The sequence below is a fragment of the Protomyctophum bolini genome, assembly GCF_963924005.1.
Source record: "Protomyctophum bolini genome assembly, chromosome: 6".
NCBI classification, from domain to species: domain Eukaryota; kingdom Metazoa; phylum Chordata; class Actinopteri; order Myctophiformes; family Myctophidae; genus Protomyctophum; species Protomyctophum bolini.
This window is the reverse complement of record NC_137867.1, coordinates 19,237,246-19,264,983: the sequence shown is the minus strand read 5'-3', so window position 1 is coordinate 19,264,983 and position 27,738 is coordinate 19,237,246. Positions and strand designations below refer to the sequence as shown.

General features: G+C 41.0%; 2 protein-coding genes across 3 annotated transcripts in view; one reads left to right on the top strand and one right to left on the bottom strand.

The window, feature by feature from the left end:
* Positions 1-1,678: 1,678 nt before the first annotated feature.
* cbwd (COBW domain containing) lies at positions 1,679-23,066 on the bottom strand. Of its 2 annotated transcripts, none has more exons than XM_080766112.1 (16): positions 22,687-23,066; positions 21,634-21,731; positions 20,142-20,228; positions 18,700-18,796; positions 17,525-17,616; positions 15,595-15,654; positions 14,974-15,011; positions 13,259-13,305; positions 12,616-12,702; positions 12,366-12,410; positions 11,633-11,689; positions 7,928-7,982; positions 4,746-4,814; positions 4,317-4,382; positions 3,808-3,934; positions 1,679-2,536 (listed from the first exon to the last, which is right to left on the bottom strand). In XM_080766112.1, exons 2-16 carry the CDS (start codon positions 21,728-21,730, stop codon positions 2,463-2,465), a joined length of 1,098 nt encoding a protein of 365 aa, XP_080622238.1. In that variant the 5' UTR covers position 21,731; positions 22,687-23,066; the 3' UTR covers positions 1,679-2,462. The 2 variants fall into 2 exon arrangements, with proteins under 2 accessions (XP_080622238.1, XP_080622237.1); XM_080766111.1 differs by lacking the exon at positions 22,687-23,066 and adding an exon at positions 21,967-22,275.
* The window catches only part of dock8 (dedicator of cytokinesis 8), a 79,290-nt gene continuing 74,616 nt past the window's right edge, over positions 23,065-27,738 (top strand). The window contains exon 1 of the mRNA XM_080766109.1: positions 23,065-23,197. Coding sequence (XP_080622235.1) covers positions 23,145-23,197 — 53 coding nt within the window. The 5' untranslated portion in view covers positions 23,065-23,144. The remainder of the gene's footprint in view (positions 23,198-27,738) is intronic.

The following is a 27,738-nucleotide window of genomic DNA, read 5'->3' as shown; positions in this document are numbered from 1 at the left end:
TCTGGCTTTATAGGGGTACAAGCTGTTGCCCTGCAGGCCATCCCCATTCACCCTCACAACCTATCAGAGGAGACTGTCGCCGCAGGGAGCTACAGCAGACAAACAACGTGCGCGCGCGGGGGGGGCTTCTGTAGGGGAATCCTCAAAATGCTAAATAGTCTATCTATGCAATCCCTTAAATTTACAGATCTCAGAATGGTATTAGGCTATATGCAGTGTTATATTCTAATGTTTAGGCCAACATAATGTTATGTCCAAAGTTTTAACACTTACGCCTATTCCCAAATGTTAAATGTATAGGAATAGGGCCTAGTAACAGAACTGAGTTGTATTGAGTTTGTGCTTGAAATGTACTGTAATTCTGCAAACTGTTAATAAATATTTCAATCAATCAATCAAAGATCTGATTTGACAAATAATAATAATACCAATAATAGATATATAGCCTAAATAAATGAAAGAAAAGAAGAAAGAAAAACACAACTATAATAATAATAATAATTCGTGGGGTAAACCAAGTAGGCCTACAAAAAACAACTGCAGATCTGCCCACATTATGCCGCTGCTTTGATAAACATTTCAACTTCAAGCATAATGTAGTAGGATGTGCTTTGAACATGGGAACATTTCCTGTTTTAGAAACCTGGGCTCAGCAGCACAGTAGCGCGGCTGGAGATGGGATGCGCTGGTAAGTTTTAACACCACACCTAACCCCTGATAAGAAACTGAGCGTTTCCCCCGAGGAACCCCGCGGTTTCGTTTAGTTTGCCACCTCTGGATGCCCGCAGGTGGCCTGACCATGAAAATGGCCGTGGCCGGTTCCCCGCGGCCTGGGGAGAAAAGGGGACTATAGCCGCCTTAACGAGGCGATCAGCATTAGAATCGAATAGGAAACGGCCCAGCTGCACAGTGCGCTCAGGGCTACGGGGATCAGCTCAGGTTTATGGCCAGGCTGAATGACCAAAGTGATCCTCAAAGCAAACGTTCCAACGCGAGAATACATAGATCGTCCATAGTCATTCATCTCCATTACAAATGACTACGATGGGAAAATCCCACCCATTTCCTCACCTGACTCATGTGTGCTAGTAAGCCTGAGTCGATTGACAAAACAGATGCATCAGTTTAAGATATAACAAACAAAAAACAACACAATTTTGTGGTGTAGATTGACAGTGTACCCAATAAATTTAAAAACACATTAATCAATATACAATTCATACCGTGCTCATGTAACGGTAATGCTCCATATGTTACTAATGATCTCCATGAGCAATAACATCTATAAGAAATGCCTTAAGAAGAGTTTTAAGTTTCTTTTGAGATTCATTATTATAATGAACCTTGATTGAAACTTAGAACTGTTTCCAGCAAAGTGAGTTTCCAACACTTTCCAGTAAAGGTGCTATTGCTGGAGATGTGAATTTTGACAGAGAGGGGTATTGTCTTAAAAACAATAAAAACTAAGGTGTAAATGCACTTTAGGAAATGTAAGGTCTTTGTGAAGTACTATGGTGGTATTACTAGGTTAGCTTAACACATAGCACAAAGCCATTCAATCTCCAATTGTCATGCTGATAGCCCAGAGTAGTCACCAACAACAGGTTATTTATATATATATAATTTGTTATGACAAAAATTAAATAAGCATACCACAGAAAGATGCACAAACAATCAGTTCTAATAACTTAAACATACAAGGTGGTTTATTAAAGCCAAAAAACATTTGAAAATAAAACATTTGTGCCAAATTTGAAATGCAACTATACTGCTACTATACTACATAGTCTCATCATCTCATTTTTCAAAAATAGCAGACCTACAAGTTCATAGCGTTCAAGTTCTATGAGCTTGTAGATCTGCTATTTTTCAATAGCTAAATTATAACAATGTATGCAACACCAAAAGGGGTTCCCGCTCAAAATGGGTTAATACGGTGGATAGTGCTGTAAATCAAGACTAAAGGTCCTTGGACACATTTCTTTTTCAGAATAACGGCAGAAAAAAAAAATCTGAAAAACGCAGCAGTGTGCAGGGACCTTTATAGTCCCAAATACATCACCGGCCGGAGTCTGTGCACAGTGCACACACAGTATAGCTATGGATTAGGGAGTTTGGCTCTGTGAAATTAGCTCAATCAAATACCGAATATCACTGATAAAAATATGTTCCCTGCATGGCCGAGAAGGTTTTATTATAAAATTATCATTAACAAACAGCCATAATACCGTTTTCAATATGCAAGTCTTGTATATGGACTGCGCTTTTTAAATTAGTTATCACACAATTCTTCTACTACATAGTATCTCCATATACTCTAGTCTAGTCTAGAAATCACCAAGCTTAACGGAGACGAAAAACTGGAGTAAAATCTGTCAAAACGGTCCCAGGTTTGTTGATGGTAGTTAAGTCCAGGATCAACTCTTGAGTTTACCATGAGAATCAGAGGGGGGAGGTTTCATCTAATCTCTGTTCTTTGCCTGTACCACGGTAGAGATAAACTGCTCCCGTAGAATGTCCCTGTCCAGGTTCTTACCTACAGAAGAGAACGGGGACACCGTTTAACACAATGACAACACTGACAGTACATACAGCCTGTGTGAGGAATCATGTTTATACGTTTATTAACCATTTTGACCTGAGATCAGATTCTAAAAATGTCTTCTACATCCTGACAGTTTTCTGAAAAAGCTGTGTATCTGTCGTTCTTTGATTTGTCAAAAATAGCAGACCTACAAGCTTGTAGCGCGCCACTCGGTGGCGCGCTATGAGCTTGTAGATCTGCTATTTTTCAATAGCTAAAGCATAACATGATGATAACACCAAAAGGGGTTCCCGCCCAAAATGGTTTAAGAGAGAATCATAAGGCAGCAAGCGCCAAACAGCATTATGGCTTTTGAATCAGCTAAACTCTGGGAATTGATGCTATAAGTGGGGAAATGCAAATGTCATATATAATTTAGGCAAGTACTCATGAGCCAGCTTATTAATTAACCACTTATAACCCAATAGTCCCTATTCTGGGAATTTCATAATAGGCAGAACATTCCACAAACAGCAGATCTACAAGCTCAGGTGGGCTATTTTCTGTGAAGAGAGGGGGAAAAGGAGGCGGCCAAGGATAGACCCCTGGGAGACCCAGGTCAACGATGTATACGGTTTAATTGGTTAAGTGAACAGCAGTAGATGTCCATTACATGGAGGGATGGAGAGCTTTCCACACTGTGAAAAGTGTATTTTGCATACATGCCAAAGAATTGCGGGGTAGACGTAGAAGTTGATGATGGTTGTGTATCTTTTCCCAGTTTGTTTTTTAACCAGTAAAAACACATTGAGACTGAAGTGAGTCTCTTTTACAAGTGGGAACTGGCAGAAATAAAATTACACTTCAATGCTACATTGTACATGTCAGATTACAGAACAGCCAATAGAGGGTCGCAGTCCCGACCCCTTTCATGACCAAACGACAAATAATTCCCCATGCATTTTCCCCATAGACATTTCAAAAAAGTATTTATTTAAAGATCTGTAAGCCTTGAAAAAAGCCAACTCGGATCGTGAGAAATCATGACAACAAACACAATTTTTGGGGGCGAAAAATATGTTGTTTTTCTTCTTTGTAATTATTTGGCACTGGGAAAAATGCATGGGGAATTATTTCCTGGGCCTGTCGTCGTCGTGAAAGGGGGCGGGACTGCGACACTGAGGTGTATCCAACAATCTCTAAAAAAATAAATAGTCATAGTTGTATACCGAATATATGATGAGATGAGAGTCAGGATTAACGTGACAGAAGTGTGTTGGTACCTATAAAGACTAGTCGGTTGAGTCTTGGTTGCTCTCCCCAAATCTCTGGCGTTTCATCAAGCTCATACAACTCATGGACCCCCTGAAGCATTACCTGGTGGGCTTTACCTGCCACTGATAGTATACCCTGGGAACACACACACACACACACACACACACACACACACACACACACACACACACACACACACACACACATTAACCTACCGGAATGGAGCAGTTCAAACCGATTAATGCAGATAATAAAGCAGTCGTTACTGGCCACTGCTGTCACAGTTCAATCCATTGTGCTCATCACAGCACTGGTCCTCAACATGGGGGCCAGGAATGCAGGGGATCCCCAGGTAAATGATTGAACGTTAGGAACCAAATGGGCCCATATAGGTCTTAAACTCTGTTCAAAGTTAAATTAACAGAGGATTTTCCTGTGTCGAATGGAGTCCCAGATATAACAAGAAAAGATCAAAATGAGAGTATCGGGGTCCTTGAAATGAAGAGTTCTACTGTACCTTTAACCGAATGATGTTCATGGGTAGTCCTGCTTTGTTCTTGAAAGTCTTCTCCCATAAGAGATTCTTAGAACAGTAGGAACACAGGAGTCAAAAGGACTATAACAATAGAACAAATCATTAACGAGTGTTCTGTCAAACAGTTCGCGAGTCCCAACAAATATGTAAAATGTACTTACATTCACTACCAAATAGTTTTCAGCACAATTAAAATAACACACGTTATGAGCGCTTACATAGGCGTTTAAACTCTGTTCTGATGAAAACACCAAACAAAACAACAGATCTACAAGCATTGTGAGCTTGTAGATTGGCGATTTACGCTACTTTTATAGAGCTTGAAAAATGGTCGCCCTACATAAGAGTCAAAAGGACTTTGGAAAAGAATAGAACAAATCCGTGATGGCAGAGTGGAGAGATGTATAGTACCTGGATGAAAGTGTTCAAGACATCTTCTGAAACATCTCCAGCAACTTCAAATGTGGCTGTCAATATACTCTGAGGATCACACAAAACATAATGAGCCTCATTTGTCGAGTGCTTTCTATGGAAGTCATTTTGTGCAATGAAAACAATTTAGCTGCATACAGTTCCCAGGTTGGGAACATTACAATTAGCAAATAATTCAACAGGCTTGTTTAGTGTTTAATGTTACTTAGGAGAGTAATATGTTTACTTTACTTATTACTCATTAGAAAAACGTATTACTTGGAAGCAAGAGTAATATAGTTACATATTTTCTTTATACTACTTTTCACCCGGGCCCCTTCCACCCACAAAAGAACACAATCTATTTAGCCAGCTCCTTTTACAACTGAATCCAATTCATTGGAATAAGAAGTCTCCAATCAGCCAAACTGAACTCAACAAATCAACAATCTGAACTGCACACACATGGCTGTAGCATCTCAAAACGGACAGTATATATTGTATACATAAATAAAACAATAAAATAAAGCAACAGACTCTGACCTTTTTGAGGCAACCTAGTCTCTCAAGACAGACTGTTGATATTATATAATATTACATACTGGTATTACTTTTTGTAAATAGCAATAATATTACTGTTTTGGCAGAGTAATAACTTACTTTACTCATTACTGGGAAAAATAATAATATTACAGTAATATGTAACTAGTAACTCGTTACTGCCCAACACTTTATCATTTGTCAATGAGTTACATGCAGTCTCTGAAGAGGTGTGTCATGGTCTTTCAGACTACAGAAAATTGGGAGTGAGTCTGGAGTTCTGACTGCAAAGGATCAGGGCTGCAACTATCATTTATCTTAGCGATTCATTTGTCCATTACGTTTTTGATTTGTATGTATAATTTAATTGACACAAAAAAGTGAAATATTTGTTTATAATTAATTAATCATTAGTCTGATTAATCCTCTATATTTATACTTTGTCGTACAACAGTGTCGCACAAAAACAGCATATCTACAAGCTCATAAAATTGCATTGCGATGTGTTTTGTATTTTTGATAAACATCTTTCCGCCAAAATCTATTATTTAAATCGATTTCTCTGTAATTTTGTATAATTGATTAAATCCATTAGTTTGATTAATTGTTGCAACCCTAATGGGAATTTTATTCCACAGGTTGGAACCCAGGAGGGAGAAGAGTCTAGGATAAGTGGAGCGTTGTCCAGGGTGTTTTATGGTTGGATTGTGTCTTGAAGGTATGGGAGTTGCCTTGTTGTAGTACTAGACCAGCATCAGTGATTTCTAGCCAATGAAGTGAGCGGGATAATATTTTGGGTGGTTGAAGTGTTGTTATCTGACAATTAGTTGACTTTTGGTGAAAATACCTGCATATATCGGTATCGGTTGATATCGGAATGGGAAATTAGAAGTTGGACAATATCGGAATATCGGCAAAAAAGTCAATATTGGACATAGTTGACGACTAGGCGTGCACCATAAACAAGATAAAGTGTTGACTATCTCATCATAAATGTGATGCCATTGAATTAGATATAATCCAATCGGGATTAGTATAGGTTTACTGAAACATGGTTTAAAAAAAACAGTTAAACGCGTCCAACGCCATTGATGAGTTTGTCAATGAATGTGTCAAAAACCACAGATCTACTCAGCACCTTAAAAACCAGCTTTGACACCCATCCTTATCTGCCTGCTTCACACACACACACACACACACACACACACACACACACACACACACACACACACACACACACACACACACACACACACACACACACACACACACACACACACACACACACACTTCCTTAAAACATTAAGGGCACTTTGCAGATATTTGGGGCTTTGTGTTGAAGTGTGAAGGTTACACGCTTCCTTTTTATTTGGTATAACAACAGAAAAGCAGCATTCTCATTTACATGAAAAGAGCAACGTGGGGAGGTGGGAAGGAGGGGAGGTAAGGGGGAATGAGGAAGCGTTAAACCCCATGCGGGAAAGGGGACCAGGAGAAAATGGATAACAATGCCTTATTTACCAACACACCCCTCTCAAACAGTTCACATGTCCCCTTATCCTGTGATAAAACTACAACTGTACAGCTGCTGTGGCTTACTTTAGTGTGAGAAGTTAGCCACTATTAGTTAATGAAGGATGAATAAAGGCTTAATTCATGCGACTGTGTAATGACATTTTCTTCAAGTATTACACCAACTTATATACCATGAGGCTATGTAATGTAGATATATTTCTCATTGTACACTGTGGATTGTCATATACCACAGTCATATTGTGGAGACAGAATGTTTAAGTAAACGTTGATTATATTTATACTGTAAATATTACTAATGCTGTTGATATACTGTTGGTGCACTTTGACTACTTAATTTGTACCTGCTCATAGATCATACAACATGCAAATCCTGGGCAGTCTTAAGTGCTGAGGGCTGAGGTCCCTGCACTTGAATCTCCTTTGGTACCTAACACCACGCCAAAATTCAAAAACTAGTCACCAAAAGCAGAATCTTTCCAAGTGCGACCCCAGCTACTCTCTTTTTCTGTATCTTAGATACAGAAGATTAGCTGTTGCTATGCACCAGCTAATGGGGATCTTAATAAAACTCTATAATAAAACTCTATATCTGTCCTGTTTCATAATTACTGCCATGACAACGGAATTACCCCTGTGGTCGTTACAGGCCAATCCATCCAACTACCTTCCCATGGAAGATCAACACTTCTAGTCATGTTCTGTTGTTAGCTACAACAACAGTACAGCGTGACACAATAGTTTAAGAGCAGCATTTATGACAGCTGAATTCAAATGACTGTAAACCACAAACGTCTAGCCAAAAGACTTGTTTGTCTAGCCAACGCAGTAAGCCAAGTGATGCCAAGAACAGAGAGTGATTCAATGTATATGACCCAGGTTGAACCCATTTGTCGTGTAACAAGACAACATCAAAAGCCTCAGGTCGATCTCAACACAAAAAACTAAAGGAGGGTGGGGAGGTTTCACTAGAGTGTCATGGCTCAAGGGAATGAAAGACACGATTTTAGCCTCAGGAGAAGGAATTATCTTCCTGTGTGGGCAAGGGAATTCTGAAATTAATCAAATCAGGAAAAACAGCTTATTAATTCAAAATATACTGAAGATACCTTGTCAAGATGTGGTCTTGTGTTCGTCATTATTAGTTGCATCTTCTCTGTTAAACTGAGGACAGAGAGGATTAAACGTTACACAATACTCTTTGCTCCATGTCACTCAAGAGGCTCACACTTGCACAAAAATGAATTTCACCCACTTCTTCACATGATGATATAACAATAAAACTGATATCCATGTTGCATTTACAGGCTTTGCTAATCTCATTAATATCTACTGTGTAGAATGCATTAAAATTAGAAAAGTGCAATTCTGGGAAATTGCAAGTGTGGTTGCACGGATTCCTCGCGAGCCGCGAGGAATCCGCTGGGAAATGAATTCTGTCTTGAATTCTTCATGTATTCGTTCTTTTTCATGTGGAAATCCATTTGCACACTTGTAATTTATGAGTCTATACTAGAAAGTTCTGCCCTTGATGAATTCTTGCCATTTATATTACATATTGTCCTGTAGGGACTTTAGGGGTTATAGAAAAGGTTACAAAAAAATTCCCATTGAACTCAATGAACAAAAAAGGTTTACTTTATCTGGCTTAAAAGTTCTCGGACCTAGAACAATAGGTGTTGCCTACAGCAACAACGCTAATGATTCAAATTAGCCTGTACGCATTTGTATGTATGCAGCAAACGCTAACTGGGATTGGGATGCTATGAAACCATTTTTATTGGCTTTGTTTGAGGTCTGTGTGAGTACACTGTCTGCATAGAAACTCTGTAATGCAATAAAACCTTTGACCATTCATGTTATGTTTGCAGCTTGTCTGTGTGCATTCCTCCATACATAATAGTTGGACGATGGAGTATCCTTATTATCTTTGTATATTTTTTGTGTCATGCACATTGTAATGGTATGTATGATGATGGCACTGTGGATGAAGACGATTCAGAAAATTAATAATTAAAACATAAAAAAATAAACCTACTACCACCCACACGCTGTAAGCAATGCGGCCCCACCCCTCCTCTTCGCTGACCTCACAAGGAGGCCAAACGTTATGTCCAGCAGCTTGAGTCCTGTGTGCTGTTAGTACCACACAGGCGGAGCGGCGGGGGGCCGCTTCAAACAAGCAGTGTGGGTTCCCAGGAGGAGGGGCCTGGGCTCTGAAAAGCACGGGAGGCGGGGGGAGGAAGGGGGCTATCTGCAGGGACAAGGGAGCCTCCTCAGGAGCCAGTGGACACACACAGCTCTAATCCTCCACAGCTGGGCTCAGAGACACTGGCTGGGGGCGTGTGTAAAGAGAGCTTTAACACCACTGATGCTCCATTCATTAGACTGCAATTCTACAGGGGTTACAATATAGCGACCTCCCCTGTGCAGCATGACATGGGGACGTTCTATAGAGGAGTCCGTTAATTAAGAGAGTAACGTGGAGAACGACGGTATCAAAAGCCAGAGATCCCGCACTAACGGCGCAAAGAAGAGTCATTAATGCTGGTGATTATCTTAAATAACATGTCAAGCGTTCTGCGTTGAGAGGCTGCCAGTATAACATGTCAAGTGTTCTGCGTTGAGAGGCTGCCAGTAGACTTTATACATTTATTTATCAAAATACTGACTCAAGATATTGTATTATTTATTATTATTAAAGTAAGTATCCTTGGGAACCAACGACTCCCGGGCCATGTAGCCCATATATCCCCAGGACATGACGCTAATATGTCACAGGGTCTGATTACCCCCAATCCAACCCTTGATGCCGAGTGCCAAGCAGGGAGGCATTGGGTACCATTTTTATAGTCTTTGGGATGACTCAGACAGGGATTGAACCACCGACCTCGCAATCTCAGGACAGACACTCCACAAGGCCATTGAGCTGGTTGTTTACTTAGGCAAAGCCTTTTTTAGGGTAATTGATTGAAATCTATTGTTGTTGCCACTGTAAGGTCAGGACTGATTTGCTTCTCGCCCATTCTTTCATGACCCCCCAACCCCCACCCCGGCGATGAACGCTTGTGAGGGATGACATGTTGATGATGCGCAATGCTACAATACCAGGTTTGTGCAAGCAACATGTTTGTACAAACAGAAATACATTCAAGGACTTGAGGATAAATATTGAAGAAAATCAGGGAGATGTTAAAGGCACAACGGTGGGTGGACATTAGACTTCACTTGTCCTGCCATGTCAGCTGTGCCTTTTACACCAGTGATTCTCAAACCTTTTTGTCTCAGGTCACCCCTGGCTGTAAACAATTTCATCCATGGCACCCCGGAATACATAGTTTTATTTTTTCAGATTATGGTACGGAAATATGCAAATATTTCCCCCTAAGATACAGTATGTCTCAAGGAAAGTATGAGAGATGAGTTTCCATTTAGGACAGATTGAAAATAACTTTATACGAGATGTTTAACCAACAGAGAACAGAACCCCAGCCAGCATCGCTAGTTTGTAGATCTGCTGTTGTTTGGTCAAAGAGATTTGGTGTAGATGGAAAAGGAACGTTGGATAAAGTATTGAGGATCCCTGAACCTGTGTCACGGCAGCCACTTTGACAAACCCTGTTTTACACAGATGTCAACTCAGCTCTGGGACTCACTACGCTGCCAGCTCAAAGGCGGCACGAACATTACCCCATTCCGTCTCTGTGCCGTTATAAGACACGGCGGAATGATGGTGCAACATTGAACAGCCTTGAACAGGCTGTGTAAAAGGAGCAAATGTCTGTGAGATTTGCAGCTCTGATGAACTAGAATAGGAGATGATGGTGAATTTAATGTGACTTCAGACCAAACAAACTTGTTCAGACTAGTCAAAGACTACTTAAAACTGCCAGATTGCAACAGACTGGCATTTTGTTTTATCAGCACGAAATCAGTCTGCCGACAAAACATTATTTTCTCCCATGCAAATTGCAGAAAGCAGCCAGCAGCGCTGGTTTGCAGTGTTGCCAGGTCTGCTTATTATAAGCGACTTTGGGCTGGTTTTCTTGTAACATAGCTTAATATCCATAGTTGCCCGTTGCTTTATAGTTTGGGCTTATTTCTGAAGTGTAGTTTCTTATTTGGGCTTGCTTTCATGATCCTTTTTAAAAATAGCTAGGAGATTCTCACCAAAACAAGTTGGAGTTTATCTGGAGTTGATTGATTGATATTATATATATTAATTGAGAGTTGAATTGAGAGTTCACACCAGGGCTGACTACACCATAACGAGCAGACTATAAGCCCACTCTACAGTGGAGTAATTTACCCCCCCCCCCCTCATCACTACAACATGGATAGCGTCGCTCCCGACATCGGCAACCGACCGGACATGTTCGGTTCTTTATCAACGGGTTCTGACGCGTCGATAAGGCGATATGGACGGCAAGACGGGAGCTTGCCATCGGGAGTCTCCTGCCAACAAGCTCGCGGTGGTTTCAAACTGGCCGACAGCTAACCGTCAGTGCTATGTGGAGGTAGCTTTAGATTGTATGAGAGAGGTCTCAACATTTCTTCTATAGTCTCTAGAGTCTAGACCATCGTATGGCTGGTTAAAATGTGAGAGTTTTGCCTGTCTATTTTCACTTTCCCATTGTAAGCCGCAAGCTTCTCTGGAAAACTGGCTAATTGGAATAGACTGGATTCCTGACATTTCAACCATGTAGCTCAAAGTAAAACCGATGCAATCAAACTACTTCATCTATATAAAATAAAGGTTGGCCTTTATTTTATATATATTGTTAATTGAGTCACACAGTACATAAGACACTCACTTTGCACCATTCTTATTGTCAAAGGCATGCAGATCTAGAACTTCAGATAGGTCCACCCTGTGGAGAAACGGTCAAAGGTTAATTTACAAAACATGATGAGTAACAATAAACTTGGGACTCAGCACTTGTCAAAAATTAACACAAGGGCATATGAACCTATATGAATTAATGTAAATCTATTGGACTTCTGGAAAATGTAATTGGTCCGTTAAAAGAAACCACCAACCGCTGACTGAAATCAGAGCTACATGAACGTTTTTCTAATTAACCCCTCATTGCACTGCATCTTTCATCTGTTTCACCCTGCTCTGAACTTTCCCAATGGGGCAGAGGAGAGCAGAAACACACCCAAGCCTTTGATACATACCGAGAGCCGTGTTTGTGTTCAGCAGATAACATAACATACATAACATTCTAACACAAGAGCACACCTAGTAGGCTAGTACATACCATAATGCAGAAATATACAATGAATTAGGCTGCAAGCTAAAAGGTGGAAAGTAAAGCATTCTGGGGAACTAGAGACACCACAGCATGGTGTGTTGTGTTAGCGTTAGCTCAGTATGTAAGGGCAGTTAGGTGGTGTCTCTCATGCAAGGTCATGCCTAAAAAAAAGATCAGAGCTAAAGCAGCACACGGCAGGGTGGCCATCTGTTTCACAGAACAAAGACAGGAACTTATCTAGAGAAAATACATATCTTACCATATCAATATGTTTTGTTGGTGAGCTTACCTTGATTTCTGGGTTTCTAGAATCTTAGCGATGCCATTTATAGACCTGGAGTGACAGAACCAAATGTTCTCTTTTAGTATTTTTAGATAACAAACGGAAGCTGAACCCTAACCCCACATTCCATCTCCTGCCTTTAAAGATTTTAATGTCTTACTTCAATGTGATCATATGAAACTGGAGTTTAAAAAGCATTGTCGTAATTGAGTAAGCCTGAAAGCCATGCAGTATTTATTAAGTATGTGATGTTGACCTGACAGTGTCTTTGAGCTGAGCCAGCTCATCTTCATTCACCAGATCTGTCTTGTTGATGATGGTTAGGTCAGCCACAGCAATCTGTCTGAAATGACAGCACATTCAACATTCTGATTATTTTGTGGTATTCAAAATACAGTGACAGAAAAACATTTGACTTGAGATCATATCAAAATAGAATGAGAATAAAAGAAATGTGCCAACCAAGTGCATACATATGTTATTCTTCTTTGTACCCAAGATGTGATCACTGGTCAATGCCAGAATTCCAATGCACCACAAAACAAACATTTCACCACCCTTTGGGCCCAACCTCAAAGTGTGTATGTGTGTTGTATACAGGTGGGCTAGCAGAGTGCAATACATGCTAATGTCATATGGCAAACTGTTTAGTTTAGAGGTGAAAACACAAATAAAGGCACAAAGTGCAAAAGGTCATGTAACAGGCATTTCATGCCAGTGGGAAAGGGCTTTAATTGGTCCTTAATCATCCTGGTATTTGCTCAGCAACAACACCAAGCAGCTGCTGGAAACAAAATGGCACAGTAGAGGGCAGACAAACAGACAGAAAGCCATGCAGGGAAGACGATCAGGCAAGGGGGCATGGGGCGTAGATCATACTAGACAGACAGACAGAATACCTGGCTGCTTCATTGACCAGTCCTTCTGGTTTTTCTTCGGTTAGATGCTACAGGGAGAGGAGAGAGTGGATCTGAGTTCCATGAAGTCAAAACGGCCAGGACTTGACTTGATTGGAGACCGTTTTGAGCGGACCCTGTGTGGCCTTCATCCAACAAAACCCAACTTCTATGCTTTTTTGCCTCTACCTGCTATAAGCAATAATGTCAAAATTTGAATCACCTTTCGTTTTTTTTTGTGGGTAATCAGACAGCCAGCAATGAGTAAAACGCTCCCCCAAAGAATGTAGCCTCTGTGACACATCTACAATCTGCATTCAAAGATGTTCCTAGAAGCTTTGCCTTTGTTAGAAAAAACCCCGGTCGTAATGACTTACCAATCAGGAAGTAGACAGGCAAATCGACCAAGATGACCAAGATGGGTCGACCAAGATGACCCCTAGATGTGTCACAGAGACTAAAATGTTTTGGGGAGCGTTTTACCCATTGCTGGCTGTCTGAATACAAAAAAAATTAAGGTAATTAAAAATGTGACGTATTATTGCTTATAGCAGCTTTAAGTCTACACAAAAATGTCAAGAGATAAATGGATAAAAGGGAAGGGTGAGTGAGTGGCTGTGACAGCCCTATTACAATGGTCACATCTCAGATATCAATTACTCCTTCACTAGGTATCATCCTAAATGGCTCTCTATCGTTCTTTTAACTTTTTTACTCGCTCCATCTCTTTCTCTCTCTCTCCATTAGTGATGCACTGAATATTCAGCCGCAGAAAATATTCGGCAGAAAATGTCTAAAAATGCATTTTCGGCCTATTTTCGGCCCGAATAGGCAGAAAATATATTACCTAATAGTGTATACAAGATTACAAGTACGGTAATGCATTCAAAAGAGCTGAATAAATGTTTTATGGACCCATAATAGTGATTATTATTTAAGTTAAGTTTTGCCATAACCATTTATTTTACCATAAATCAGGTAGCTTTAAGGTACAGCCATGACAGCAATGGTAGGAAAAAAAGATATATAGAATTAATCATATTCGGTATTCGGCCGACTGTTTCCTATAGTCGGTATTCGGTTTTGGCCAAGCATTTCCCTTTCGGTGCATCCCTACTCTCCATCTCTCTGAGGAGGACAGAGGCAGAAATGTGTCACCTTACCAAGCATTGACACCTTCAAATTAGTAGCCTATTACCCAGGTGTCACTTGCCCTGTTTCTCTTAACTATTTCTGCACTGAGGATGGCTGGGTGTGCACATAATATTATCTTGCACTCTGGGCGGGGGTTAGTTCACACCAGCAGTACAATGAGTTCAGCAGCCTGCCCTACAGTTGCTTCAACTTGGCAGTTACAAGTGATATTAGAAAACATTAAGACAGCTTTAAACTAAAGCAATGTTGACCTTTGGTGGAACACACACACACACACACACACACACACACACACACACACACACACACACACACACACACACACACACACACAACAACATTTGATCTCCAGTACCTGCGTAAGACAAGCACTGCTGCAGCCATAAGTGAACAAAATGGTTGGTAAAGAAATGATATACCAGAAACTTAACCCTAGCCTTACATGCAGGCACAATGTTCTACTTTGCTAGTATAAAACATAGCATATCTGGACTTATAATATCATACACACAATCTAAAGTTCTACCCAAGTTCAACATCACCTTTAAGACTCATTATCATACCTGCATTCCATACTTGGCATCAATGACAGAAACAATGCCTATGAACAGAAGAATAAGTGAATACATGTTATTATTAGTGACAAGAGCGTTCAGGGCACTTACAGAACCTGTACTTTGGTATGAACTCCAACAGCCTTTTGGCCTTTGGTTTGTCTAAGCAACTTTCTCCAAGTTATTTTAGCAAATTCTGAAACATCAGCATAATGCAGGGGTACCCAAACATTTAAGCCCGAAATAAAAACAAAACAACTAATTGTGTCCTTATGGGACCAACATGTACAAAAATATATGAGTAGGACGAAGACAATGTCCTCCTGGTGTGAGGTCCTCACTGGTAGGTGACTCAGTAGAATACAACAGCAGTGACAAGACCCACAGAAATGTGTGTGAGGAGGCATAATGACTAAAATGGGGAGAAGAAATTATAAAAAAACTAAAAACGCAAACACCACCTTTGGGTTATGCTTAGGAACCCTGTTTGGAATTGGCATCCATGTTTATCCAATCTGGACAGTCTCATACTTGCTGTTGATTCTTCATACTCCTCTCATAGACACACAAACATGTTAAAAAATAACTACACCAACAAGATGCTACATAGTGCTACTGCAAACATCTTACCATCCAAATAGATGTCACTGCCTAGTTCAGCGTCAACCCAAAACATGGAGGCCACAGCACCTGCAAAAGGCAATGAAGACATACGCACTGACATGTAGTGTGGATTTGTTTTTGGGTGTCGTTTAAAAAAATAATATAGAATGTTCCCATAAAAGTGTTACTTATTAAGTATCAAGTATCAACACTAGTATAATTATGTGCAATCACTCACAACAACACATTTGCGGAGCATATTAGGTGAAGTAACTCAGATACATTCAACCACCACTTTCCTAAGAGGAAATGGGAAAGACATCAGGTTTGGTGTGAAATATTTGAAAATGCCAAAAACCTTTCTGTGCGTCAGCTAAGAACCATACACAGGTTACAGATCTCACCTAGCCTTCGAGTCCAAGAGAAGAAGCAGCCTCTCCATTTTTACCAATGCACCATAGTAGTCACCACTTACCAAACCAGTTCAATTATCTATCTACATATCACCTCTGTCTTAAGCCATTTTGACCTGAGATCAGATTCCAAAAATGTCTAAATCCTGAGTTTTCTGAAAAAGCTGTTTCTATGTCAGTCGTTCTGGATACTATATTCACTGTACATGGTCATGTCATAAGATTGAGCGATATTGTTTGGGTGTTATTAACAAGTTACATAAATGTCCGTTTAATCATTTAATTTATGCTGCGAGGAAAAATATTCTGTTGTCTTGGATTAATGAGGAATTAATGAGGATTTAAAGGAATGATTTTGTATATGATAAACATTATATTATCATCATAATCATCATATATTATCGACATAATTGCAATATCCTCATGGCCCACTGCTTTAAACCAAACTCACCCTTACGTTTTGGCATTCACACTCTGCGTCTCCCACTAGCAGGTGTCACAAATATTGTATGCATGTATTCTACTTGAAACTCCTTGGACCAGATAAAACTAATATCAGAATCTTTCAATTGTTTTTCTCCCACTGGTACATTTGGTTTGTTTCCATTTTCCTGTGGAAGAGGTTATTCCAAGACCCTATGTCACCACACCAGCCCCAGCTTGTTCACATAATGCACTTTTGTCAAACCGTCAAGCGAGAATAAAAAAAGCATTGTAAATATTTGATAGGCAAGTAATGAAAACACAGTTTCTGAGTGGCATCTCTCACATAACTCATCTGGTCCTATCCTGAATTGGAAGGGCAAGCCCCCTGGGAGCACTATGATCGACAAGACTGTCTGAGCCAATGACAGCCCTGTCCTTGCCAATAACGAGCCTGTCTCAGCCAATGACATGACAGAAAAGTGAACCAAGTCCCAGTCTGAACGCGTTCTGTTGCTTCCTGTCTATGCCGCCAAGTGGTGCGTGACTGCCCGTGCCACAGGTTCCTGACATCTGTCACTTGGCGATGCGCCCCAATCGTCACAGGGCGTGTTCCCTATTATTGATTCAGTCCTGGGAGACAAAATGGCTTGATAGTTTTTCTGACTGCTCTGATGAAAATAAGCTGCTGGGATATTCCCTCAACCTGGCCTTGTCAACGCAACACAGATCTGGATCTAGAGAGTTAAGAGTTAGCTAGTTTTGTGAAGTCTAATTACAAAGCACAAGTAACAACATACTCACTAGTGAGTCCTTGTCTAGCAGTCAATATTTGTTGGGCATTTGTTTGTTCTGATTAATGTAAAGTGGCAGCACTAACCAGGAGTAGAGGGTCAAGGGTCAAGTCAAATAATCCTTTACTTTAATTAGATATAATGGCAATTTAGAGTTAGACATTGGACAACGATTGTACTAAGGAATGGAAATTTACTGTAATAATTAGGTAACAATTTGAACTTTTACACATATCTTTCACCCAGGTATGCATAGAAAATACTGCAGCATTGATTTGTATTTTATCCAAAGTTATTTGTTTTGTACTTTCACTACATGTGAATTACCTGGATCAGCTAGACCGGTGGTTTCCAACAGGATGTAGTCAAATTTACCTTTCTTCTCCATTAAGTTCTCTATGGCTTTAAAACCATTGTCCCTAAGAGGAAATAGAAACAACCATAAGTTATAATAAATAGATTGTGTTGGACGGTTGACCATTGGATCATTCATGAGACACATACACAATGGTTACAACACAGAAACGGTGCTGCACCAAATACATATCTAGAGTATACATACAGTATATTATGCCGTACGTAGTATACTATACAACACATGTCACGTGTCTTTTATGAAGTACAATGCAGTGGCGCCATCGGAACAACAAAAAGTACGGGGACATTATTATTTGAGGCGGGGGGGGGGTCACTGACGACATGACGGTCATTGTTTGTTTTCGTGTAGAAGCATACATACATACAGTAGGTGAAATGCTGACAATCTGTAATTGTGAATTACATATTTAGCCCCTTAGACATTCAACTTCAACTGAGATATACTACCACAGTACTGTGGTCCATCCTATTTATTGCACATTCAAATATCTGTATCTAGGCCAGTAGGCCTACAGTTAGGCTAATGACAAGTTCATATGCAAATAAAAATAAAATATATGGTAGGCTATTTCCTATAATATCAAAGCAGCTTATATGAACAGTGCATTCTCGATATGTGCCGGCGGTGTATCGATTAATTCCCGCGGGAGGAAGTATCCACAAATATTGCAATATCAATATTTCAGCACACCCCTACTACATGGTCTATTACAGGCTACACTGTGTAACCTACAGTACTTGCTTAAAGCCACAAATCAGAACTTATCTTAATGAATAAAATGTTATTCTAATCAATCTGTATGATAGAGTATGGTATCCAATGTACAGTATCTATACATCTGAAGTGTTTTAGACCCCGGTGTCAAATAGGACACCTACCGGTACTGCTTGACAACTAGTATTGCCTGAAGTTTATAGCAAAATAATTACCCTAACCAAGCATTCATGCCTTATTGGCAGAGCAGTACACATTATTGTTATCTTTAAAAAAATAATCTAAACCTATTGTTCTGATATGAGGAGATCAATAATCTAGTGTGACTCTGTGTCTTCTGTGTATTTCTCTGTGAAATGTTGACATTAAATAATGGCTATAAACTGGCCATGACCGTGATGACACATACTTGACCGAGCAGCAGAGGCAGCCATTCCTGAGTTCTAACCACTCCTCATACAACTCTCCAGACTGGCTCACTGCGAGGGACTTCTCCAGGGCACTACCTGTAGGCAGTGGACAATCATATATTTACTCCTTATACAACTCTCCTGACTGGCTCACTGCCAGGGACTTCTCCAGGGCACTACCCGTAGGCAGTGGACAATCATATATTTTAAGCATATCAGTGCACCACTCAGATAGGCTAGCTAGATGTACTCGCGTGGGAGTCGCCGGGGGGAGGGGGAGGAACGCACAGGAACGCACCCAGGGTGCCGGCCCGGTTCTGGCGAGCCGCCCCGCGTCCGAAACGGTACAGAAATGACAGTTACCGTGTGGGGGTCCCCGGGGGGTCCCCGGAATATCCAAACCCCCGGGAACACGCCCAGGGGGCCGGGCCGGTTCCAGCCGCCCCGCATCCGAAACGGTTGAGAAAATGACAGAGTTACCGTGTGGGGGTCCCTCTACTGTACCCTCTACTGTACTGTACTGTTACTGTACTGCACTGGCACACCTGAAATCATCATATATACAGTTAATATGGGCGTGCGTGTTAGGTTGCGCACAGGTGGTGAAAAACAACCATGCTGTTTTCGTGCTCAACCCAGCCACGCAGCAACCCACCCACACATATAGCTCCGTAAGGGAGTGGTTGAACCACAGAAAAATAACAAGTAAAAAAAACAGGCTGATAAAAAAGTTGAAACCCCTGATAATGTCATTGTAATCCAAATCGTTTCTAGTTATTTTTCAAATGAGAAAAGTTTCAAGTTCAGGCAACCCACTAACCCAGTCAACATAGGTCATCTCAGGCATGTCTGAATCGGAGAAAAGTCTTTCAACAAACAGCAAGATAAAGATACTATAGCAGGGAATCAGGGATTGACCCCCAATAGAATGTTCATTTGGACAAATGGACAGCTGTCCAGCAGTAGCCTACTTCAAATAATGTGGGACATTTCTCTGGGTCCATGTTCTATTTGATGTTCTCGATTAAAGTGTTCAGCATTAGTGCAGATTACAAAACCTTAAAGAGCTTTTGCTGGCTGCCTGGCATGTTTGCTGGTGTAGGTTTAGTAGGCTGCTCTCTGGACAAACGCTTTTTTCTCTCTGCGGCAGCACTATGAGAGCTTTATCGGTTTAGGGAAGTTTAGGCCAGGACCTCCCTGTAAATCTGCCCACCAAAAGACTATGCCTATGAGATGTTGGCACTTTGGTTTCCATGTAAAGTGTTGGTTTGCTGCTCTCTAGTGGAAAGCTGTGGAAAAACTACAAGGACCATGACAATGTTTTCATGATAAATCTCCTGGTTTGTGTAACATTAAAGCACTATTTGGAAATGGTCATGGAGTAGAGGAAGATGGCACAATGCTGTCAAAATCTATAAAACAACAAAAACATAGACCTTACCTTCTCCAAATTCATTGAGTATCACAGCAATTCGCTTGTTGTGGTTCTCTGTTAATATGTAGTTCAACAGTGTAGTCTTCCCTGCCCCTAAAAAATTAATATTTAACATTTAAGAACATATTTTTTGCAAATGTAAATTTGACTGAATTTGAGAAAGACAGGAATATAAAAATCACACCCGTGTGAAGTGAGGGGCATCATCGTACATCATCATAGACCATCTCATTCCGGCCTATCAGAATTTGCGTCCTAACCTAACGTAATGTGTTACGCAATGTTTGTGTTTACACGAAAACTCAAACTTGTCCATTCATTGTCAATGACATTTCATGTTTGTGTAGGACAAAGTTCGTGTTTGCACACTAAAAGCTGGACATAGGAGGGTCTATCGCCCCTCAATAAAACATACACCAAGCAGAGAATAACAGTATATAAATGACATAAGGCAGAGGACAATAACTAGAAACTAGACATAACTAGACGATTAAAATGAATGTAAATTAAAAAAATCACACTTGTTTGAAGTGAGGGCGAGGGGCGCTCTTTATCATACATCATCACGTCCCGGCCAATCACTTTTGGCGTCCTCACTTTTCTCTGGCCATTCACTTTTGCCCTCGCTTTTTTTTATCCTCAATTCCGTGGTTCACACACACAGAAAGCTGGCTATAGGAGCCAGATTTATGTGTCTGCAGGTGTCTCAGCCAATCAAATCATCGCTATGGGGTACACAGCACACATTGCTCCACCAACCAAATCATCGGTATGGGGTAGGGTACACACAAGTGACACAAACACACAAAGCTGGGCATAGGAGTGGCTAGAAGAATCTGTGTTTTAAGTGGGACCAAGTGTGTGCAAGCATGTATGTGTGTATACTGTACATATGGAAGGGAGCTATTAAAGCAATGGATTTGTTATTAAGGCAAGGGCCATGAATGTAATGAAGAATTCCTATCCTGCCCACTGCCTAGCAGACACAACGATAACACTATAGCAAGCAGATTAGGCCAGTCTGTGATTGTGATTTATGGCTTCAGCCTACTATTTGTATTGACCTAGTATTATCACGTTATTTATTACGTATAATCATGTTGACACAGTCATTTTCTGTAAATGTCATTCAAATATTTGTATCCCATAGACTTTTCTAAGAACATGCAGATCAACATACCAGTAGTGTTGTAGTAGTAATATCCATTGTTGTTCAATCTAGTAGCCATTTTTTCAGACATTAATTCAAGAGTACACACCTCAGTGTTGGTCCATCTATACTTGTAACAAAGCATCTGAGCATGTAAAAATGGAACCAAATGGATCTGTACACTGGATCCATTTTAGAATATTTGTATTTAGTCTTAGTCTTTTGAATAACATACCATTTCGTTTTTGTCTAATTTAGTCTTCTAAAAACCTTAGTCTTAGTCAACAAAATTAACACTGGTTTAAAGATTGGTCCATGGCTTGAACTCTGGCCAACTCTGTTTCCTACCAAGGTATCCAGTAATGATGGTGACAGGTATCTGCTCAGTAGCGATGGGCACCAGCTCTGGGCAGTCATCCTCCTCTTCCATCACCACGCCATCCATGCTAGATGGACACACATTAACACAACATTAACCAATTCTGTAATAGGATTTGAATGACACCAGGGTAATAGCTATTAGCTATAGCTAGTTCGACATAGTAGCAACTACTCTATAGCAATAGAAAGCAGGACAGCTTTCACATGTGCACAATTCAGACTTGCATTAACGAAACGGGTATGACAACACGTTTAAGCGATTAATAATGTAATAATTTACGAGGGCTTTCAATCGTTTACCCGATTCAATGGCAGCGAATGCAGAAGAATCAGAGATAATCCAGTGGTACTTAAAATAATGCACTATGCATCACATTTGGACACTGTGCAGCACTGCCCACAGCTCCGTGTAAATCAGGAAGTGGCAACAATGGTTCCGCCTATTGCATGGGGCAGAGAATAGCTGCAGCACGTGCCACGTGCTAACGCCAGGGGCTCAATGCTGTGCAGTACATTTCGAGTGTTGTCGACTTGAAGTCAATACAACACTTTTCGTATAAATTAATGGTCAATGCATTCTATCAAAACTAACTTTGTAGATGTAGCATAGGATCGTTCGTAACTTCGTATGTGGTTCGTGTTCGTCAGAGAGTACTCTGCTATGTTCGTCCTCCTCTCCCAGTTGCACAGACAGTGTAATGTACAATCAAGAACGACAGAGGGCGAAAGAAGCCAGTTTAGGTCTCGCTGTGTGCACCTGCAAATCAACCCAGCTCACAACAATGCCACGCAGTTTGTACAAGTTTGGATGACTCGCTATATTGAGATATGAGTCTCTATATCTCAGGGTTAGGGTTTTGATATCTCGAATTATAATAGATAGATGTCATATTAAATACCGTATGTGTAATAATCAATACGAATATTAATCTATATGGTTTTTTAAATAGCGATGTATAATGCTGCCTTAGTTACAAATTAATAACGTTTGGTTCGGACCAAACACTACGGTATCATTACCCGTGCGGCGTGCCGTGTGTGCGTGGAAAGAGAGCGGGAGGGAGAGAGACGAGACAGAGAGACAGACAGGCAGACAGACAGAGGAAGAGAGAGCCGCCATAACTAAAAGCAGAGAGAGAGAGAGAGATTATTAAAACACGACTAGGGCAGTAGGGCTGCTTATCTCAGCGCGTGTGCGTGTCTAATCCATTCCATCCCCTCCCACCCAGCGAAATCCCGGTGTCTGACTGTCTGCTGTTCTGCAGATGATAATGATGGTTCAAATGCGGAAGTTTCCACCCAGAGAGTGAGCATGAGGATTGCGATGACTTTAGTGCAACAGACAGCAGTTGACTTGTAGCTCCTCCGGCGCGCTGTGTGGGACAGTGGGGAGAGTCAGTGGGGACCTTTTTACAGTCTATGGTGGGGACACTGGACTAGATATTGGAGAAGCCACAACAATCTGGAGTTGAACTTCCATGGCTTCCCTGGCGAGCGCAGAGCGACGAGCTTTCGCTCTCAAAATCAACAGGTAATTACAGATCTTCTGCAGACAGTCACAACACAGTCACATATTGTTTTGTGTACAGTGGGTGTGGACTCATTGGACACTAAACTAAGCCCTCGTACACTAGTTCAATATAGCTATAACTGTTGTACACGGAGAGTTACAAATGCAGAAATGCTAGACTGTCACTAGATTATAGAGCATCCAGAATTCATAGTATTTGATAGTAATTTACATTCTCTTAACTCCAGATTTACTGTGTAGCTGTCAAGAGAGGATTCCTGACAGGCAGCCACATGTTGTGAATGCTACTGCTCTTCTAGTTGATTTCACTTTCTAGTTTATTTAAACAGCAGTAGACTTGCCCTTGAGGATAGAAGGCAATTTATGGTGCCCCGGCTATTCATATTTTCTATTCTTTATGCATGCTTCAGAAAACCTTGCTTGACTTTTATTAGGCCTATATAAAATAGCCTGGCTTTAAATTTCTGGTATCAGTTACAAAGTACAAACTAATACAATGTTCCATTGTCACTATAAAAATGAATGTAGAATACCCAGTTTTAAATCTCCCACGTGTCGACAATAAGCTGGCATTCTGAAGTACCTTTGTCAACTTCATTTCCTCTGCATGAGGAATATGCTGTTTCTACACCAGGCATTGTGTCATGTGTGTGTGTGTGTGTGTGTGTGTGTGTGTGTGTGTGTGTGTGTGTGTGTGTGTGCACGCACGCACGCGCAACTGTCCTGCTATGAGTAAGAAGTAGGGAATAGGGATGTGATGATGGTTCCTGTGCTGTGCCACTGGTCAGGTGTGGAGGAAGTGTTGCACATGGGAGTCTATTGTGTACGTACATGCTTACTTTGCACCAGTCATTAAAATAAACACTGACACTTCCTATGGTTAGCACAGCGCATACATACAATGTCACAGCACAAGCTTATCATCTGACAAAGGTACAGCTGGGTGGCTAGTATTGTATTGTTCATGACATGATCATCACATCATCACATTACATTGAGTAGTCATACATACCACAAGCATGGTCAGTACTTTGTGGAAGTTGTCAGATGGTGATAAATGAGGTTGTTTATGTATTCATTTTTGAATGTTTTTTCATTCCAGCTTTATTTCCAATTGTGATGTGAGAGAGAGAGGCGATGACATGCAGTCATTGTTGAAACAGCCTAAATTTACTGCATTATTTAATATCCTTTCCTGCATTTGAATCAATAGTGCCTTTTATCTACCAAAGTACTTCTGAGTCAATAAACATTCATTCATTCAACTCTACCCACGGGGCACGGCAGTGAGGCACCACCAGCTAAGCTTCTTTAAAGGCCAGGGGAAATCTTACGTACCTCGTCCGGTAGAGAGCTGGCGTCAGCTGCTGACCAAAGTATAGACGATCAGCCCCAAATTAAGTGATGATGAGGCAGCAAATTGATGTATCTCGGTAGCATGAGTGACACGATGTCGCTGATTGTGTTGGACAAAAGTTGTGAACAGCACAGGCCAACAATGTGTAATGATGCACCTTGATTTGCCACAAAAAGGTTTTACTGAGTCTACGCCGCTGGAAGATGAACCAATCAATCCAGACATTCCCTGACCCTGAATGCTTTTCTCTCATATTGATTTTCACAAAGGTAGCGAGAAGCAAAGAAGTCATTGTATCTACTTCCTGTCTCCATCTCTCTATCAGAATGTTTTACTTCGCCTTTTTATGGCAATATTATTTTTATGGATTTAAATCAAGAAATAGTACCTTCATCTCCTCTTCATTGCTCATGTGCATGAAGAGGAGAGGAAAGAGAAGTGGCCGCATAAAGCCAACTTAAACTCCATAAGCCAGAGCTAAATATATTAGTTGGTACTAATATGGATACTAACCTGTGATGCTCTGCCACGGCCAGTTAACGTTCCAGCATTGAACGTATTGTTACTTAACAGCATATGGAGGCAGGTGTGAGAACAGCTGTGGACACGGGGCCTCTTTTAGTTCAATACTCTCTAAATGGGTGGGGGATCAGTATTGGGTTCCATCTGGATTTCCTCTGGGTTTTGACTAAATAACATCTGTTAACTCTCATGGGTGTGGGTGGACCACTGAGTTACAGAGCAATAGAGGTGGACAAGCTGTCTAAAGCACTCACAGCTTCCTACAAGACCATTTATATAAGTGACAAACCTTGTGGGAGAAGCATTCTGCGTCCACACAAAGTCGTCCCTGTCTGAAGTTTCAGACTTGCGTCTTGGAGCACCAATTGGCTGATGTTTGTGGGTGCCTCGTTTCCGACAGGAAGCCAAGAGGTGATGGTAGTGATAGCACTAAGACCCATTAAGTCTGCAGACATATGATAGTATGAGACATGTGGCGGGGGAATCCCATTGGTCTGCTTCCTCCTCTTGTCATATCCACCACACCACTCTCTGCTTTTCCTGTTTCCAGATTAGATGAGATGAGATTTATTTTTGACCATTGAAATGCCACAGCCACCAACCTCCAGTGGAATGACTTGAGGATCATGATAATAATAACTAGAAATGCACTCAGTCTCTGTTGACTCTTGCACCTTGCACACAAGTAGGCTATGTATGGCCTATACTTGTGCGCAAGCAGAGCGTGCCATGAGGTGCGCTCACCACTGCTGGTAAGAGTCTCTGCTGCTGTCTGGGTACGACTGCTGCTCTGACTTCTAGAGCTCTGTCTGGGTAGTGGGTACGACTGCTGCTCTGACTTCTAGAGCTCTGTCTGGGTACGACTGCTGCTCTGACTTCTAGAGCTCTGTCTGGGTACGACTGCTGCTCTGACTTCTAGAGCTCTGTCTGGGTACGACTGCTGCTCTGACTTCTAGAGCTCTGTCTGGGTACGACTGCTGCTCTGACTTCTAGAGCTCTGTCTGGGTACGACTGCTGCTCTGACTTCTAGAGCTGTCTGGGTACGACTGCTGCTCTGACTTCTAGAGCTCTGTCTGGGTACGACTGCTGCTCTGACTTCTAGAGCTGTCTGGGTACGACTGCTGCTGAGTCCTAGAGCTCTGTCTGGGTACGACTGCTGCTCAGAGTCCATATAGTAGAGCTCTCTGTACGGGTACGACTGCTGCTTGGAGTCCTAGAGCTCTTTGCTGTCTGGGTACGACTGCTGCTCTGAGTGCTAGAGCTCTCTCCTATTCTTAATCCTTTAGACCTAACCTTATACCAACCTTGAATCGTACCTTATAGTTACTTCATCAAGAATGGTGGTCCCTTATTGGCTGTTGGAGGACACTGACATACATACATACATACCCAGCAGATCGCAGTAATTGTGCGCTCTGCTTGCGCAAGTAATAATAATACATTACATTGCATAAAGCATTATAGACATGGGATGCATAGCAAGTGTAACACTTGCTATGCATCCCATATCTATAATGCATTATAAACATACCAGTATCTGCTCATAACACTGTATAATTGTAGCTGTAAGAACACGTAATAATCACAATGCCTTCTAACAATCATAATATCATATCACATCATTTTTGATAGTGACTTGTATTATCAAGTGTTTTAATATTTCATATTGAGTGGACTTTCCCTGGCTATGGGTAACACTTGCTTGTGATTATTTATGAGTTCTTATAACCACAATTACACATATGAGCTGATTATGTACTGTATGTTTAAATATTGGATGCATCATTGGGTAAGTGTTACCCAATGATGCAATAATATTAGAGTTCAGTGCATTTTGTGGAATGCTTGGGCAATGATTTCAGAAATGCTGACATGCACAAACCTTACCTACGCACAACAAGTGCTGGCCTGCTAAAGGCAGCCTGACAGAAGGACAATAGACTTGTTTGTTTCATATGGGAAGTGGATCTTTGGCTTGTTTAAGTACCTTCACATAATTGTATTGACCCGTCGGGAATAGTTATTGTTTTTGTCCTGTTCCATAGCTTGAGAAAAATTGCAATATGAAGCTGCAATATATACACTTTGCAATATGAAGCTGCAATGTATACACTTACAACGTCACAGTGCTTGACACGTGAAGATCTGATTTCAATGTTATGCATGCCTTTAAGTTCAACTGATTCAAATCTCTCAATGCTAAACATTGATGACTATTAACCGTTTCAGTTCATAGGACGCATGAGGCCGTCATAAGGATTAGAAAATAATAGTGCCTTCGACGTCTGTGTACGTCCTAGAACACCCTCAAAGATACGGGGCGAGATAAGAATATTCAGAATTTTTCTTATTATTCTTTTTGGCATTTCGCTTTTCTCTTGCCGTATGCTAACGCTCTGTGCAATTATTAGCTTGTCATTGACTCCCATGTTAGCGCGGCGGAAAGAATGACTCTTATCTCCTAATCCAGGGCGCTCTCCGTGGTGATGAATGGATCGATATGCTGGCGCTTCATTTCTGCTCCTCATCCGTCTCTCCCGCAAAATATGAACGCTTTTTGGATCATATATCGTATAAATTAAGATGATCGGGGACAACTCCGGCACCCCAGAGCTCCTATATATTATTTTGAAGCACTTCCGGCACTAAATGTGTTTTAACA

What these genes read in the sequence shown, in the direction of transcription:
- cbwd (XM_080766112.1), bottom strand. Translation starts at nt 21,730, where the DNA reads ATGGATGGCGTGGTGATGGAAGAGGAGGATGACTGCCCAGAGCTGGTG. An exon ending in TGCCTCTGCTGCTCGGTCAA is followed by an intron (nt 17,617 to 18,699) that starts GTATGTGTCATC and finishes ATTTCCTCTTAG; the next exon opens with GGACAATGGTTTTAAAGCCA. An exon ending in CACCGGTCTAGCTGATCCAG is followed by an intron (nt 15,655 to 17,524) that starts GTAATTCACATG and finishes TGCCTTTTGCAG; the next exon opens with GTGCTGTGGCCTCCATGTTT.